At 39.3% G+C, this 17278-nt stretch overlaps 2 protein-coding genes across 3 annotated transcripts; both read left to right on the forward strand.

The window, feature by feature from the left end:
- LOC143884234 (IAP-like protein 1) lies at positions 1-14312 on the forward strand. 2 transcript variants are annotated; one of them, XM_077387686.1, is made up of 8 exons: positions 1-230; positions 5812-6061; positions 9252-9375; positions 9847-10193; positions 10325-12110; positions 12448-12704; positions 13841-13931; positions 14020-14312. In XM_077387686.1, the coding sequence occupies exons 1-7, from the start codon at positions 145-147 to the stop codon at positions 13910-13912; spliced, it is 2922 nt and encodes a 973-aa protein (XP_077243801.1). In that variant the 5' UTR covers positions 1-144; the 3' UTR covers positions 13913-13931; positions 14020-14312. The 2 variants fall into 2 exon arrangements, with proteins under 2 accessions (XP_077243801.1, XP_077243800.1); XM_077387685.1 differs by having other exon boundaries at positions 13841-13927; positions 14018-14312.
- A 1824-nt stretch (positions 14313-16136) lies between these two features.
- On the forward strand, positions 16137-17278 carry LOC143882663 (Mitochondrial transcription termination factor family protein). The gene has a single exon (XM_077386120.1). It carries the CDS (start codon positions 16180-16182, stop codon positions 17047-17049), a length of 870 nt encoding a protein of 289 aa, XP_077242235.1. The 5' UTR covers positions 16137-16179; the 3' UTR covers positions 17050-17278.

Raw genomic sequence — 17278 nt, forward strand, 5'->3', positions numbered from 1 at the left:
GCGTAGTGCGCACCGTGTGCACTGTAAGAGGAAGAAGCGTTCCGTTACGGTCCTATATAAAGAGAGAAGGGAGGGTATAAGAGAAGATTTGTTTCTTTTTCTCTTGTTTTTTGCATTCTCTCTCTCGAGGAAAGCGAGGGAGAAATGAGGGAAGAGGTTATAAGCTCTGGGACTGTAGATCCTTTTCGCCTGGCCAGATCTTCTTCTCCTCCTCCTACTCCAGCTGCTAGGTATTTCTTTTGCTATGTTTTTTTGTTGATCTCCTTTTGGTCTCTGAAATGGACGTCTAGGGCATGCTACTTCAGTTGAATAACTCGGTGTAGGGTATGGGTTTTTTTTATTTCTCGATCTAAAACCCTAGAATTTGGTCTTTTTAGGCTAGGTTGATTTGAGGTTATACAGTTTATGAGAAGAGGAAAGGTCTGGAATGGACGCCTAGGGCATGATGCTACTTCAGTTGAATAGCTCGGTTTAGTGTTAGGGTTTTGATATTTCTCGATCTAAAACCCTAGAATTTGGTCTTTTTAGGCTAGGTTGTGAGGTTATACAGTTTATGAGAGGAGGAAATGTCTGAAATGGATGCCTAGGGCATGATGCTACTTCAGTTGAATAGCTCGGTATAAGGTTAGGGTTTTATTAGTTCTCGATCCAAAACCCTAGAATTTGGTCTTTTTAGGCTAGGTTGATGTGAGGTTATAGAGTTTATGAGAGGGGGGAAGGTCTGAAATGGACGCCTAGGGCATGCTCTACTTCAGTTGAATAGCTCGGTATAGGGTTAGGGTTTTGTTAGTTTTATATCTAAAACCCTAGAACTTGGCCTTTTTAGGCTCGGTTTATGTGAGGTTATACAGTTTATGAGAGGAGGAAATGTCTGAAATGGACGCCTAGGGCATGATGCTACTTCAGTTGAATAGCTCGGTTTAGGGTTAGGGTTTTGTTAGTTCTTGATCTAAAACCCTAGAATTTGGTCTTTTTAGGTTAGGTTGATGTGAGGTTATACGCCTAGGGCATGGTGCTACTTCAGTCGAATAGCTTGGCCTACGGTTGGGGTTTCGTTAGTTCTTGATCCAAAACCCTAGAATTTGATCTTTTTAGGTTAGGTTGGTCTGACTTTTAGTAATGATGTGAGATTATGCAGTTTGTGGGAAGAGGAAAGGCTTTCATTGTGGAATTCTTGAATTCAGCTGTTTTAGGTTGAGGTCATGTGGTGTTTGCGAAGGGAGTTTTGGTTGATCTGTTTATGGATTTTTTTAGTCAGTTTATGTTGATTTTTTTTTAAATTTTTTTCCGTCTTAAAATGTTTATTTTTTTATGCGAGTTAAAATTTGCGCGTTTCAGTAGAACGAGATGCTTGTGTGACTGTCAAATTTGAGTGATATGGATTGATAGAACCATTGTTTATCTACAGCTGGAAGTTAGATTGCTGGTAGGAATGCTTAACATGCTTTTTCTTCTTTTAAATCTGTTCAAAGATCTTGTGTTAGAAGTGGTTTGGTTTAGATATTGGCCTTTTCATCTAGGTGCCTAGGATAATACATGTTTTGTTGATTTGGGCGGTTTTTTTTTGATTGGGGGGGGGGGGGGGGGGGGGGGGGGGCGCTGTGGTAGTATAATCCTTTGAACAATTATAATTTTAAAACTCCCCGTATCCGCATCGACTCCCTCGAGTTGACTTCCTTTTACCTTGGTCGTGTTTCTCGTTATGCTGCATCCGCGTTTCGCGTTATGCCCTACATAGTCAATAAAACTCCTTTGACTCTCCTGAATTATGACCTTGTCAACCAAGTACTCGACCGCGGCGTACCGTGTGAACTAGAATTTTCTTTGGCCACGTTCTGTACTACATCCCCATTTTTAAACACTGGGAACAATAATATAATAAACTGTCCATGATCTGTAATAGTGTAAAAATAAACAAAACTAGAGCCCAAATGAGACTATGGAAAGGGTAGGCTAATCACGGTGTAAGAAGACAGGTCAATTGAGGGTTGGTCAATTGGATAGGGCTGGAAATACAAGTGTGAAGCTCAAGGAAAAGGTAACAAGAGTGTCTATAAGGCAACCTGTAATACGGGAATAGATTCATATGATCGTGTAGGCTTCGTCCTTGAACCCCGTGGAGAAGGAGATCCCAAGAGAGGATGAAGCAACAGTGGCAGACACATTCTTTCAAAGCACTGCACCAGCCACCGGTGATGAATAAAATGGCGGGGAAATGAATGAAAATGCAAAGAAGGCAGCTGGGGGAAGCAAGAACAGAATCATGGTGGCTTGGAACAAGGTAAAATGCTGTAATAGCAGAAGTATCAGCAAGCGAAAGGTGCAATATCATAACTTGCAGGGAGGACAGGAAGGGGGATGTGAAAAGGAGGGACCGGATCTGCTGTGTTTTGCTGAAATACAGCATAAGTGGAGATGGGCAGCAGCTACAAAAGGCTTTCTGTCATAGGAAAGGGGGTAAGGAGACAGATCAGCAAGGGTGCTTATCGTAGAGTGCATGGGGAAGACAAAAGGGGCTGTCGGCTGTAGCCAAAGTGATGTGTAAGCCCACAGCTTCCGGAGGGATAGGGGGAAAAGGAAGGTGATAAGGAAGGGGAGTGAAAGGAGGAGAAGAGGGGGAAGATAGGAAGGAGGAGGGAGAGGTAGAGGCTAGGCTTCTCGGCTGAAGATTAATGGGTGGACTGCTTCCCGGCAGCATGGAGATAAAGAAGACAACAAATGGAGGGGAAAGAGGAGGAAGGAAATGATAAGGAAGGAAGAGAGAGGAAGGAGAAGAGGAGAAGACCTGCAAAGGGAGAGACGGGGTGGGGGTTTGCTTTGAGATTTCCAAGAAGTGTGTTGCAATTTTATAAGGGTTGGCTGGGTTTTAAGCCGGTGGTTGGATTCCCTCTTTTTTTTTTTTTTTGGGATTCTTAAGTGGTGGTCTCTTTTATAGCACCTATGAAATAAAAGAAGCCACTTAAGTGCCTTAAGAGGGTAAAAGAGAAATAAATTGTGGGTTATGTGTGATGTGGACAGCCCCCACAATCTAGGATAATAACCATGCTAAAAATAATAACCAATCCTAAACAACAAAAATAATAAGATAAAAACAATGTCAGCTTCTCAAGTGGGCTGGGTCACATTAGTGAACCTCCTTCTTCACTTGCATTTGTTATAATCAGTTGTGTTGTAATAATCCATTGGGCCTGATACGATATACACGAAGCACACACGATGGAAATAATAGACAACCACAATCCACTCAATGAAGACACGAGTTCATGTGGTTCGACGAGATTGCCGACATCTACACGAGAGAAACTGTCTTTACACTATTGAGCAGCGAGCACACGAGATTACAATGGAAGAATCGTCATTCTCTTAACCCAATTCTTACACCTTCATCGGTCACAATCCGGAAGATGTAACCCAAGAGCACCCAATGTCCTAGCGAAATTTCTTCCACTTCCCACACGTTCTAACTCTCTTTCTTTTTTCCCCATCTTGCATAAAGTATAATTATACTTTATATAACTAAGGCTTATTAAACCTAAGTCTCTTTCTGTCTCAGTCCTAGTCTAACTAGGAAGCTACAAGAGAGTCCCATGGTTTTAGAAACTGTCCAAACTCACTCTCATCCTCTCTCCTGCTCCTATTAGGAAACTACAAGATGAGAGTCCCCACTTGAGTGGAAACAAGACATCAATCCCAACAAATCTCCACCTTGACTTGAGCCACCCTAAAGATTTTCTCCTTGGTGTCTACCTGTTTGTCGTCACTGCAAACATCCAATGACCTTCTACCATTAACTATACACCACTTCATCTACTCCATCCAGACACCTCTGAAGGTCTGAAAAGAAGGATGCCTTCTGATGAAACTCCATTCTCTGTCAACCTTTCAAAACTCTGCCATTCTTGATCTTTATTCATCGACGATCTCACCAACAACGATTCTGATAGCACTTTGTTGTAATAATCTGCGGTGCCTAACTAGATTTACACAATGTATACATGGTAGAAATAGTAAACAACCACAAGCCACTCAATAAAGGCACAACGTTACATGGTCCGACAATATTGTCTTCATCTACGGGGGAGAAACAATCTGTAATATGAGCAGGGTTTCAAATTTCGTTCGAAACATGTGAAACATGCAACTTTTCAGATAAAAAAGCAAAGTTTCTGTCGAAATGTCAACATTTCAATAGAAACCCTAATAAAAATCAATTCCACTCGCTGAAAAGAGAAGAACAACACCATTCAGAGAGAGAGAGAGAGAGAGAGAGAGAGGAACAACTCGATTCCTTTAAGATATTTATAAAAATGTCAAAAAATAAAAAGAAAAACCAATGGTGAAGAATCTTCCATGGATTTTGGTTGTGATTTCATATCGAAATGTTTCTGTGATTTTACAAGATTTTGGCCGAAAATTTGTTCTGAAACCGAGATGTTTTCGTTTCGCTAATGACGGAAACTGAAGTTTAAAATCTTGGCTCTGAGCGACAATCACAAAGAAAAAAAACAATCACAAACAATTGCGAGGGGATAATCGCCATCCCCTTATCCCAATCCTTACCTATGTCACAAATATCTCCGATATTTTCAAAATATAGCGTTTTATCACAACATTTTGATAAAACGATAAAATCCCGAGATTTTAAAAATATAGCGATATTTTCAATTTTATCATAAAATATCCCGATATTATCCCGATATTTTTAGGGAGATGATATTTTTCACTCCCCCTGCATTACACGCACGCTCTTCTTATAACATGATTTGATGTGAAAAAGCGTTAAAGCTACGCACTTTTCACATCAAATCACATTATAAGGGGGGGGGTTGAAAATATCATTGCCCTATTTTTATTTTATATATTTTTCTTAAATTTAATATTTTTATATATTTTCTAAATAATTTATTTTTACCATTTTCCCCAATATAAACCCGAAAAAACATAAAATAAAAATTAATATATCCCGAGATTTCCCCTTGCCGAGAAATTCCCGAGAACAACATTTGTGACATAGATCCTTACACGCTTAACGCTCACAACTCGGAAGATCTAACCTAAGAGCGCCCAACATCCAAGCAAAACCTCTTTCACTTCCCACATGTTCTAACCTGTCTTTCTTTTCTCCCCTTGCATTGGGCATAACATTACCTTAAATAACTTAGGCTTCGTAAACCTAAGCCTCCGGACTCCTTCTCTTTCCAATTGCGTGGAAACAAGACGCCAATCACACCAAGTTGTATTGGAGTGTCTGAAGGGTAAGCTGAGGTGGTTGTCATAGATTTTCCATGGAACTTAAATCTTAAATTGGAGCCTGTTCCCGGGTAAGTTTCTCGGATGAAATTGTGCATTTCAATTAATTTGACAATGACGATTGCTTGAATGTAAACTTTTGTATGTCTTTGGTGGAGATTAGGTTTATATTTTTCATATTATTTTGGACCATTTGAAACTTGGTCACTAAATATGAATGTTAGGTATATGCAGAGGAGCTATGTTAAGAAGTATGTGATATGCTTATGCATACTTACCATATTTTATTGGTTCTCGTAGATTTTGATATTTTAACTTATTAAATGCTCGTGATACTTCATTCATCTAGAATCACTGTGGTCCCCTAAAAAGTCAAAAGTGATTCCATCTGTGATCCTTTAAAGTCAAAAGTAATTCTATTATCCACTATTTTGTGATTTTCAAGATTTGCTTCATTAATTTTTTTAATCCCATTTGCTATAATTTTTTTTATCCCATTTAGGTGTTTCATCTTTTCTATACTTATAATCGTGATCTTTCTGAAAACTTCTTATTTGTCAGTTCTGCTGGTGCATCTTCACCTGCGGTTCCAACGAATATTGGCAGCATAGATTGTTCTGGTCAGGGGCGGGCTTCAAAGGGCGGTTCACTATCTTGTGGTGGCTCACACCTTCCTCGAGCATCCTTGAGCACAAATGCTGGTGGTTCTGCTCTTGGATCATCACAGCCTTCATGTAGACCATGGGAAAGAGGAGATTTGCTTAGGCGCCTGGCCACATTTAAGCCTTCAAATTGGTCTGGAAAACCAAAGGTTTGAACCTGAGCTGGTTTTTCATCAGTGGCCTGTTCTGAATTATGGAAATATGTTATTTATGCCAAATTCCATTTCTTTTCAATTCAAAGAAGGAACTGATGGTATACATAAAATACTCAATATGTTGTTTCAAGCTATCATATTATCCAATTGCATTGATGTTTTCGTCCTCTATTGCATGAATATTTCTATTAGACCCACACACTATATTGTACATTTCTCTTGTAATGCTGTGAATATGTCATCGCTTGAATCTCTCACATGGGCACATTCTCTTGTGGCTATAACATGCAAAAAACTCTATGCTTTTAGCGTAGAAGTCACATGTTTTTTTGGATTTTAATTGGTTTTCTGTAATATTTTTGTTTCAAATATACAAGTGGTTGTTAACTTATTTGTGGCAAGAGAACACCTATGTGATAGTTCTAGCACATTTACATAAATTATACTATTGAACAAAATTTCCTTGTAACTTCACAGAACTGTATTTTCATGTCTTGTACCATTATAGCTTGTACTCATATTTGTCTCGAGGCATCTGGCAATAGGTTTTGCCAAACAGGTGCAAACTTAGGGTTCACGAATCATTTGCTGGGTACTTTTGGAGCGTAAATATGTTCTAATTTACTAAAACAACAATATATATATATATATATGCATAGAAGAATAAGTAGTAAGTAGTAATCAAAAGACCATTTGGTTTTCACAGAATTTCAAAGCTTTTACCATTCAAAAAAAAAATCAAAGCTTTTGAATTCTTCCACCAACAGGAATCAATCACCCAAGAGAATTCCATACAATCTATTATAAATCAGGGAAATCAGCTCACTCATCAATAATACTCGGATATCTAATCAGGTCTGATCAGCTCTATAAAAATAAACTCCCTAATTATGTCCGGAAGATATTTAGAAGGGACAAGGGTAATGGATATGTGTAGGTTATAGGGTTAAGGAGAATGAGGGTAGGCTGGTTAGCAAGGGTCTAAAACAATTGGGAGAGGCTCAAAGGGGGAAGCACTGGTAGGCTGTAATGAAAATAAGAATGTAGGGGAACTCCATACCTGGGTGGTGTGCAGGGCCTTGGCCATAGTTGTTTAGGTACAGGCAAGGTTTTAAATTTCGGTTTCGGAATGCGTTTCTGTCCTCACCGAAACTGAAATTTTCACCGAAATTTCAAATCTTTGATCGAAATTAAACGAAATGAAAAGAACGGCTATTTTTTCTCCGTTTTAATTTCGGCTGAAATTTTGGGATAATATTAAATAATTATCAAAAATCTACTTTTTTGGGTTAAATCCCTTAAATTTTGGCCGAAATTTTAGGGATTGTCGAAATTTTGAAATTTCGGTCGAAATAAATTAACGTTTCGAGTATTGTTGATTTCGGTTTCGGTCGACCGAAACCCGAAATTTCGGATTTTGGTCGAAATTTAAAACCTTGGGTATAGGTACTCTCCAAGATAAGAAATAGAGAGACCTAGAAGAGATATGCGAAGGAGAGGATATTTCATATTTCAGCCAAGACAAGGAGAGATAAAGGAAAGATCAAGATCAAGATCAAGAAACGATTAAGATCAGGAAGAGAAAGGAAAATCAAGATCCAGAAAGGATCAAGATCTAGAAAGAAAAGATCAAAAGAACAGGATTAATAAAAGATAGGGAAAATGAAGACATTTTATAAACATAACTGAAGGAGGTTGGTTGAAAAGGAAGGGAGAAGAAAGGATGTGGCAATGTAAGAGGGGGAAATGAAAGAAAGAACGATACGAAGAAGTAAGGAGTGGGGGTGGGGTTAAGTGTAGTAGTGGAGGGGGAGAAGAAAAGATCAGGTGAGGGGAAATGATTGAATGGAAGTGGAGGGGTGCCATTACAAAAGAAAAGTGGACGCTCATTAGAATGGAATTGGCATTCCCTCTAGGTGTTTAATTCATAACAAGCATTCGTTGACACATCTCTAGTAATTTGTCACAAAAGATTGATCCTTTCATTTCGATAGCAGAAGCCCTCTTTGGTACTGTTGTGGAGTCTCGAACGGCTTTGAATCAAACTTGCTTACCAATTTGATGCAAGTAAATTGTTTGAAACCTCCAAAAGCAAATATTTTTTGCCAAAGAACTTAACTGTTACACAAACACACCAATTGGATTGTGTATGTTAGAGAGTGAGAGCGATGAAACAACAGTGATTTAAACGAAGCATTATCAAATTAATTTAAAAGCCCCACGAGCCAAGAGAGAATGTGCAACTATCCATCATAGCTCCAACGGCACAGCAAAACTTCATTTTTAGACTCCCAAAAAACCTTAAATTCTAGTTTAATCCTAACCATTGTTAAGGAGAAAATGTGCAAGTATCTGTCAACGTCTCTGACAGTGACAGTACATCAAATCTTCATTTTTGTAGATCCAAATCACCTTAAATCCTAGTTCAATCCTAGCCATTGTCATAAGATCAGTTTTATCCCTTAGATCAGCTAAATAAAGCTGTATTTTTCTATTTTACAGAAGCCCTAAACAAAATAAAAGTGTTGCCAATCAGAGTAAATCCCACTACTACCTGTTTGCATAATTGGAAACTTTTCAAACCTAAATCTAAATTGTTGAGCCGACTTGACCATTGATTGACCATTTCGAATCGGTATCCAAATTGAATTGCGGACCGCAATCAAATGTCTCAAATTTGCTTCCAAGAGACCATTCACACGTTCTGTCTGCCCATCAAATGATTATTTCATTAAACTTTCTTAAACTCTTATACATCTGAAGTTACCAAATAAAGCCCAAAGACTTTTTCGGATCTTGAAAACCCTATTTTAAACTTAACCAAGAAAAAAAATCATAAGCTACATACCACGGCATTGAGTTTTTTTAAAGCAGCCTACTAGTTCTCGTGACAAATATAGCCACATTAGGGCTCACTATTGATGCTAGTATGGCATTTTGCCTCTTTAAGGCCTTGTATTGGATCTCAAACGCCATTCTTCTTCCCTCAAATTGTCTTTGCTAACTTATTAGCTTGCTCACGAACTTCATTTGCGTTAGTTAACTTATTATCTCCATTTAGTTTAAACAAACATTTTAATCCATTCTTCATATGCATGCATGCTTATCATGTTCTTGTTACTGGCACTCTCCTGCCCTTTGGTAATTCCTTGTAGTTTCTTTTTACATTTGAGAGGGTTTGCAGGTTGCCAGTTCGTTAGCTTGTGCTCGAAGAGGCTGGAGGAATGTCGACATTGATAAGATCTTATGCGATTCATGTGGCACATGTCTCAGTTTTACTTTATTAGCATCTTGGACACCCCATGAAGGTAAATTCGTGCTGCCTAAGCTAACTGGTCTCACTTCAAAATGCATACATGACATCACTATCTTAGTAACTTAGTTCCGTAAATTTACCAATACACTGGGTGTCCTGGATCTGGAAATGTTGGACTGCATTCTCTCAGCTTTCACATAGCCCTCCTTGGTTTGCTTCACTTTAATGAAATTTTTTTCTTGCAGTCTTAAAATAAACTCGAATCCTTATCAATGGATGACTAAGTCACACTTCAAAATGCATACTCATCTGATGAAAATCAAGTTCCTTAAATGTAAAGTACACTTCAATGGATGACTAAGTCACACTTCAAAATGCATACACATCTAAATGATAATCTTAGTCACACTTGAATCCTTTTCTAATCACGCTTCCTTTTCTCTGTCCCCTTTCGGAGCAGCAATCTTGATACTACATGCACCAGCATGCTAACTGTGGTCTGTTATCATTTGTTTTGATGAAGTTGATAGTGCTGGTGAGGCCTTTTCCAAGGAGCTTGATGCAGGACACAAAGTCACTTGTCCTTGGAGAGGAAATAGCTGTGCTGAAAGCTTGGTGCAGTTTCCTCCGACTCCTCCATCCGCACTCATTGGGGGTTATAAGGATCGGTGTGATGGACTTTTGCAGTTTTTATCTCTTCCAGTTATAGCTTCTTCTGCAATTGAGCAGATGAGGCTTTCTAGGAGCTCACAGATTGACCGTCTTCTGTCCCAGCCACTGTCTCTCACGCCCGGAGAATTTGGTTTTAGAGCAGACAACATTCTGGGACTTGAATCCTCCAAGGAGGAGGCCTTGTGTAAATATTCACATGTACGCTGATTTGGATCTCTTCTCTTTGCTGTTAGCTTTCTTAGAAGAATTGTAATTCAGTACTTCGTTACTGGCTTGTACTCTTCTGAATGTTTAGTTTCCATTTACTCTTTTTTTTAATCTCTTGGTAGGCCCAGAAGCTGATAAGCCTGTGTGGTTGGGAGCCGAGATGGCTTCCAAATGTGCAAGACTGTGAAGAGCATTCTGCTCAATCAGCCAGAAATGCTTGTTCTTTTGGCCCTACCCAAGATCGATTTCATCCATCACAGAATCCTGGCCCCAGCAAGAACACATTCTCAGCTTCAGCCAAAAAGGACACCGGAAAGAAAAGAATATCAATTCCAGAGTCTAGATGCGAATCTCGGTCACCTCTGTTAGATTGTAGCTTATGTGGTGCCACTGTCAGAATCTGGGACTTCGTCACGGTATCTCGTCCTGCTCGTTTTGCTCCCAACAACATTGATACTCCGGAAACAAGCAAAAAATTTGCATTGACACGTGGAGTAAGTGCAGCTAGTGGAATTAGTGGATGGATCGCTACTGATGGAGTGGATAAAGAACAGACCGAGGGCCGTGATGAAGCCGAAGCAGCAACAAATGATGATGTCAAATTGTTGACTAATGCAGGCGTAGATTTGAATCTTACAATGGCTGGCGGATTACCATCATCTCAGTTTGGCATTCATGCAATGTCGGGAAATTTTGAAAATACAGGTTTAGGAAGGGATCTAATGATTGGGCAGCCTTCTGGTAGCGAGGTTGGTGATCGTGCAGCTTCATTTGAATCACGGGGCCCATGTGCTAGGAAACGGAGCTTGGAAGAGGGTGGGAGCACAGTTGACCGGCCACATGGCAGGGTACAGCAGGCAGATAGCATCGAAGGAAATGTTATTGATCGTGATGGAGATGAAGTCAACGACAGTAGAGAGTATTCAGGTGGGCCCTCTAAGCGTGCTCGCGACTCAGATGTCTTCTATACTTCATACAGCAGAGATCCTTCCGCTGCTGGCCCTAGTCATTCTTTTGGCTTTGAAACAGATATTTATGGCAACAGAATTGAGCCTTTTAGACCTGGAAATGACCAGATAATTGGGGTACCCTCTACTCGAGATTCAACTAGAGCATCTTCTGTTATTGCAATGGATACAATCTGCCATAGTCCCAACGAAGACTCAATGGAAAGTGTTGAAAATTACCCTGGCGAGGTTGACGATGTTCATTTTCCCTCTTCAAGTATGTATAAGAACCTTGATTTGAATGATGCATCAGAACTGAACTATAGCAACCAAGCACAGCAGAGCACCTGTTTCCAACCTTCCGGCAGAAGAGTTGCCAGAGAAATGGGAGTTAGCAGTACAATTGAAGGTGAAGAAACATTAAATGCGGAAACTGTTACTGGTTATGCTAGGGAGAGGGATGGATTTAGTTTTGGAATTAGTGGAGGAAGTGTTGGTATGGGTGCAAGTCATGAAGCCGAAATTCATGGGAATGATATTTCTGTGCATAGAGCCGAAAGTGTTGTTGGTGATGCAGAACCAATAGCTGAAGTCATAGAAAATATGGGGCAAACGGGAGAATTTGCTCCAGATCCTGGGCTAATGGATGAGTTTGTTCCCGAAGAAATGGATAGAGAGGATCCTCATGGGGATAGTCAGGATATGATGTCTCGATCTGTAGGAAGGGCTGATAGTGGCTCTAAAATTGATGGTTCAACCAAGGCTGAATCTGTTGAGAGTGGGGAGAAGATAAGCCATGGGTTAGGCCGAGAGAATAACACCCATCTTTCTCTTTCTTATAATGCTATGATATATTCTGCTTATGAAGCATCCAAGGAAGAGGTTACTCAGATTGGAAAGACACCTGGTACTGATGACTGCATACATGTAGAGTCTAATTATGTTGCTGCAAATGGAACAGGTACATACTATCCAATTCATTGACACATCTTTCTCTCTCTCTTTTTTTTCTTTTGTGTGCTCTTCTGTTGAACGGTAAGCATGTGGATTCAACTGCTTATATTGCACCAAAGTTGTGTGATCTTGTTCTTTTGGTATTGAGCAATAAATGTGATTCTTTTCTAGTCAACTTATTCTTGGTATCGTACTTGATTCTGTTGAACTCCTTTACTGGCTTCGACATATATGCTGCCATAAACAGATGAGTTGCATGTGTATCATATTCAATTTTCTTCATTCGCTCACCCATTTAATTTTTAGATGCTCATTAGTTCTTCACTTAATTTTTGCATTCATAGGGCCAGGAAATGGAAGCAACTATGAGGTAGAAGCTGTGGAATTTGATCCAATAAGGCACCACCACGAATTTTGTCCATGGGTGAACGGTAACGTTGCAGCTGCGGGCTGTAGTAGTAGCGGATCCAGTTCCGGGGCCAGTGCTATTGTTGCATTTTGTGGGTGGCAGCTTACATTGGATGCCTTGGATACCTTCCAATCAATAGGGAATGTTCCTATCCAGACCGTGGAGTCTGAATCGACAGCGTCTTTGTATAAGGTCTGTTCAAGTATCCATTTCATGTTTTTCTGCAAATAACTCGAATCTAGTTGCTAACTTTATCATCTGCTTTCCATATCATTGCAAAGGAAAAATATTTGGCTTTGATATTTATAACTAACTGTTAAACAAAAGAGCTAAATTCCTGTGCCACTAATGTACGGCCCATTCTATTATGAGAGTGATTTTTAATGTGGGATATCTGATACCAAAAATTATGATGGGATGTCCTCTTCCAATTTAATCAATCAATCTGAAATTTATGACAGTCTAATCATACATTTCACAGTTATCAATCAACAATAAAATATGTGCTGAATTTATGGTCCAATCCAAACAGCAAGATATGACAAAAATCTAGCCCTACTCGAGGGTGATAATCTTCTTGAAATAAATCAGTTTAATAAATAGAAAAACTGCGGCAGTAACTTTATGGATGGTACTAACCTTGGTGGACTAGAGTCAGTCCCAATAATTGAAATCGAAATCCTATTTACGGTGATTTACAACCTATGATAGTACCTCCTTAGCGAGATGCAACACCCAAAGCTCTATCAATCGAGCCTTGATCTATCCGACCATAATGGCCTTAGCCATAATCCTACTTAAGGCTTCAACCACAAGGGAAAAGAGAGAGCCATAACCCTAGTCAAGGCTTCAACCAGAACGGAAAAGTGAAACTGTATTATGGGGTCCCTTTGACAAAGTCCACACAACCCCCTAATGAACAATATCAGAGATTCATTCACGCTGAGACATAGGATGATGAGAGGCACACTCTTATCCATCCTTTTCCATATAACTCTGAACCCCATGTGGCCTGTCATATAGTGATGTGATTTACTGGATCTTGTAATGAAGTTTTTAATGCATCTACAATCTGTTTCTCTTTATCCATATTCACAATTTATCCATATCTCATGCTTTTCATAAGCAGTCCATACCAAGATAATAATTTACATTTCCAAGTTTCATCTGACCTCACAGACGCTTTGGCATGTAGGGTTTTCCATTGTTTTCTTGATCTGCATCCTACACATCCACATCTAATTTCACCGTCTTTCTGTTTGACTGGTATTTTTAGATGATATCACAGTTCTATTTATTACATTTGATAGGAGCCTTTTGCTTTTCAGGATGAACCCTCAACTCCTGCTCAGAAACGCTTGGCACACCACTCTGTAAGCAAAAGCCACGGACAATATTAAGATACTGTCCTCAGGAGAGGTAGCTACTTCCAACTAGTCTTTTCATAACACCATTTGTGATCGATCTGCTTATCTTATGTATTCATAAATCTAAATATAATATGCAGGCTCGCAAACTGCAGTGCAATTGTGGAAACAAATCAGCCATTGGGTAGCATTGTTAAGAGAACTTGTCATTAATTATTACTTTATGTTATCACTTTAACAAATGCTCAGATGTTTTTTTAGCAGATAATTTCTGTCACTGCAAGTTAGGGTTTTATTAGTAGAAAGGATGTTTTAGTTGTTCTGAGGCTTGATAAATGTGTCACATCACAGCCCGCTGGATGTGGTCCGAAACAGAAAATTAATAATTAATTTAGGTGAAATGCAACAGTTATTTCTCTCGTTTCTTGTTCAACTTACTTGACCTTCTCTTATCACATTTACTGATTCAAGAATTGGATGTTTGCTTTTGATAATATCTAATCTCTATCACATTTACTGATTCAAGAATTGGATATTTGCTTTTGATAATATCTAAAATTTTCACCATATTCTGCCTTTGTCATGATATATAGCGATACATCATGATGACATTAATCCGATAAAAAATGTGTATTTATCAGGTCTTATAAGCTTGTTTATCAGTAGATGTTTTTAAGCGGTCACACCTATACATTTATACTACATATGTACACGTCGCATTATGGAAATTAAAATTCCAGGTTCTGCTAGGTTTGCAATTTTCCATAACAAGGAAAAAATTCCATGAAAAATGAGAACCAAAATGGGGGTGGGTATGCTCTTATTTTTATGAAAGAACAAATAAAAGGTGGAAACATTTGTAGCGTTTGATCTACCTAGGATTTACCAGGTAGAATAGTGATATTAGTATTTGGTTGCCAACCTCATGATGGGTGGGGATTGTGAAAACAACCAGTTACTCCAAAAGCTTAAGCTGTTGGAGATGGCATCATTTAATCTTTTATACTCTAACACCCTCCCGCATGTCTTTTTAGTGTTGGCCATTGAATGTGGATTTTTTTTAATATCCAGTAGTTTTGAACCTAGCATTTGCTCTGATACCATGTGAAACAACCAATTGCTCCAAAGGCTTGAGCCGTTAGAGATGGCATCGTTTAATCTTGTATATTTTAACAGGGGTGTCATTACCAAAATAGAGTGAGAGAGAGAGAGAGCAAAATTCTACTTGCCGAATTCCTTCTCTTTGGAGAAATTTGGTATGAGGCATGTGGCAACTGAATATGTTTTTTTGGTATTTGGTTGCCATTTTAGCATATCTGACTATGCCCATATCTCACACATGTTGACAACCCTTGGTTTTAGGCAACCAAGTATCTCCGTCATGTGGCAACCAAAAATCTCTAAATTTAAGTTGTCAAGTGTATAAATTTAAGTAGGAAATTACTTTTTCACATCGCAAACCTTCCGATGAACTTGAAAATAATTTGGCATGTGATTTTTTTTTTTTTTGAATAGCAATAATCTAGCATGTTATTTAAGAGATATTTAAGAAGATCATTGATAAGAGTCGTGTCGGATTTCAAGCTTTTTTTTTAATCCCGACCCGAGACTTAACTTCAAGCTTTTTTTTTTATCCCGACACGAGATTAGGTCTGGTTTTTCAATTTAAAATCAAGCCCAACCCAAGGCCCATTATTTCTAGGCCCGACCCATGTTATTTTTGGGCTAGGTCGAAGTGGGGTTTCAGGTTTTTTTCTTTAAACACTGTTTTTCAACTTGAAACCCGACCCGACCAGACCCAAGACCAACGATTTCCAGACCGACCCATGTTATTTTCGTGTCAAGTTGCAACCTTACTCTTAACCCTCCATCAAATTGGCTGAAAGTCGATACTGCCATTCCATTCTGTTTTCGGTTTATTAACCACAAGGATATAAAATGGGCTTCCCTTTTCATCTTTGTAATTTGACCATCTCGGTCTCTTTTTTTTGCTTAATATATCTTAGCTATCATTCCAAAAAAACAAAGAAAAAAAAAGGATATAAAATGGGTTTGGTGACTCTGATCACTAGTTTTTAAGCTTCTAATAAGTCCTAGGAGCACTTTCTTCAACATTGAAAGGGGTATTTTTGTCATGCCACACAAAAATAACCACCGCCTAGACAAATCTATGAAATCCCCTACCCGCCAATCGCCTCCCAAGGAATTGCCACATGTCATTTTGAGAAACAGATAAAGAGATCAGACCCAACTCCCATCTCCTCAACTCTCTCTCTCTCTCTCTCTCTGTCTCTAACACCATGCCAGCTCTCCAGTCCCTCTGCTTCTCTGCCACCACCCCATCACCCCCCAAATCCCTTACAAACCTCTCAACAAAACCCACAAAAACCCTCCAAAACCTCCATCTTCCAGATGCAAATATCTCCCTCCAATTCAAGGAAAAAATCCTCTGCCTTGAAATCATGGGTGTTGACTCAGGGAAGGCTCTCACCCACAACCCTTCCCTCCAAACAGCAACACTAGCCTCCATCCATTCCATCACCTCCTTTCTCCAATCCAAAGGAATCCATCAAAAAGACATGGGCAGAATCTTTGGTATGTGCCCCAAAATCCTCACATCTAACATTAGACATGACCTTAAACCTGTCTTCCAATTCCTCTCCCAAGACCTCAATGTCCCAGAAAACAACTTCAGAAAGGCTATTAACAAGTGCCCAAGATTGCTTGTTTCAAGTGTAAGAGACCAGCTTAAACCAGCTTTGTTTTACGTTCAGAGATTGGGTTTTAAGGACATGGAATCTCTTGCTTATCAGGACTCAGTGTTGTTGGTTTCTAGTGTGGAGAATACTCTAATTCCCAAGCTTGATTGCCTAAGGAGCATGGGTTTTTCACATGAGGATGCTGTGGGGATGGTGGTGAGATGCCCAGCTTTGTTTACATTTAGTGTGGAGAGGAATTTCAAGCCTAAGTTTGGGTATTTTGTGGGGCAGATGGAGGGGAGTTTGGAGGCGTTGAAGGAGTTTCCACAGTATTTTGGGTTCAGTTTGGAGAAGAGGATAAAACCTAGGCATAGGGAGGTGGTAGAGAGAGGGGTCAGTATTCCTTTGTCCTTGTTGCTTAAGAGCACTGATGAGGAGTTTAGGGAGTTGATTGAGAAAGGAGGAGGGTGATGGGAGATGGAGAAAGGGAGAGGGAGTGCCGTTATGGAAACATGGGAGTGTTGATATCATTTTCTTTTTTCTTCTCTCATAGCCTTGTAATTCCATTTGTTTCCACTGGTATCTCTCTTCTATTTCAGGCTATTATGTGGTGATTTCCTTCCTTTTTTTTTTTTCTTTTTTTTTGTAAATGATGTGTAATACATTATGAAACTAAGATGATACCCACTTTGTTACTCTC

The sequence above is a fragment of the Tasmannia lanceolata genome, unplaced genomic scaffold (genome assembly GCF_043159265.1).
Source record: "Tasmannia lanceolata isolate RefF3 unplaced genomic scaffold, GAP_Taslan_0.1 ptg000008l, whole genome shotgun sequence".
Classification (NCBI taxonomy): Eukaryota; Viridiplantae; Streptophyta; class Magnoliopsida; order Canellales; family Winteraceae; genus Tasmannia; species Tasmannia lanceolata.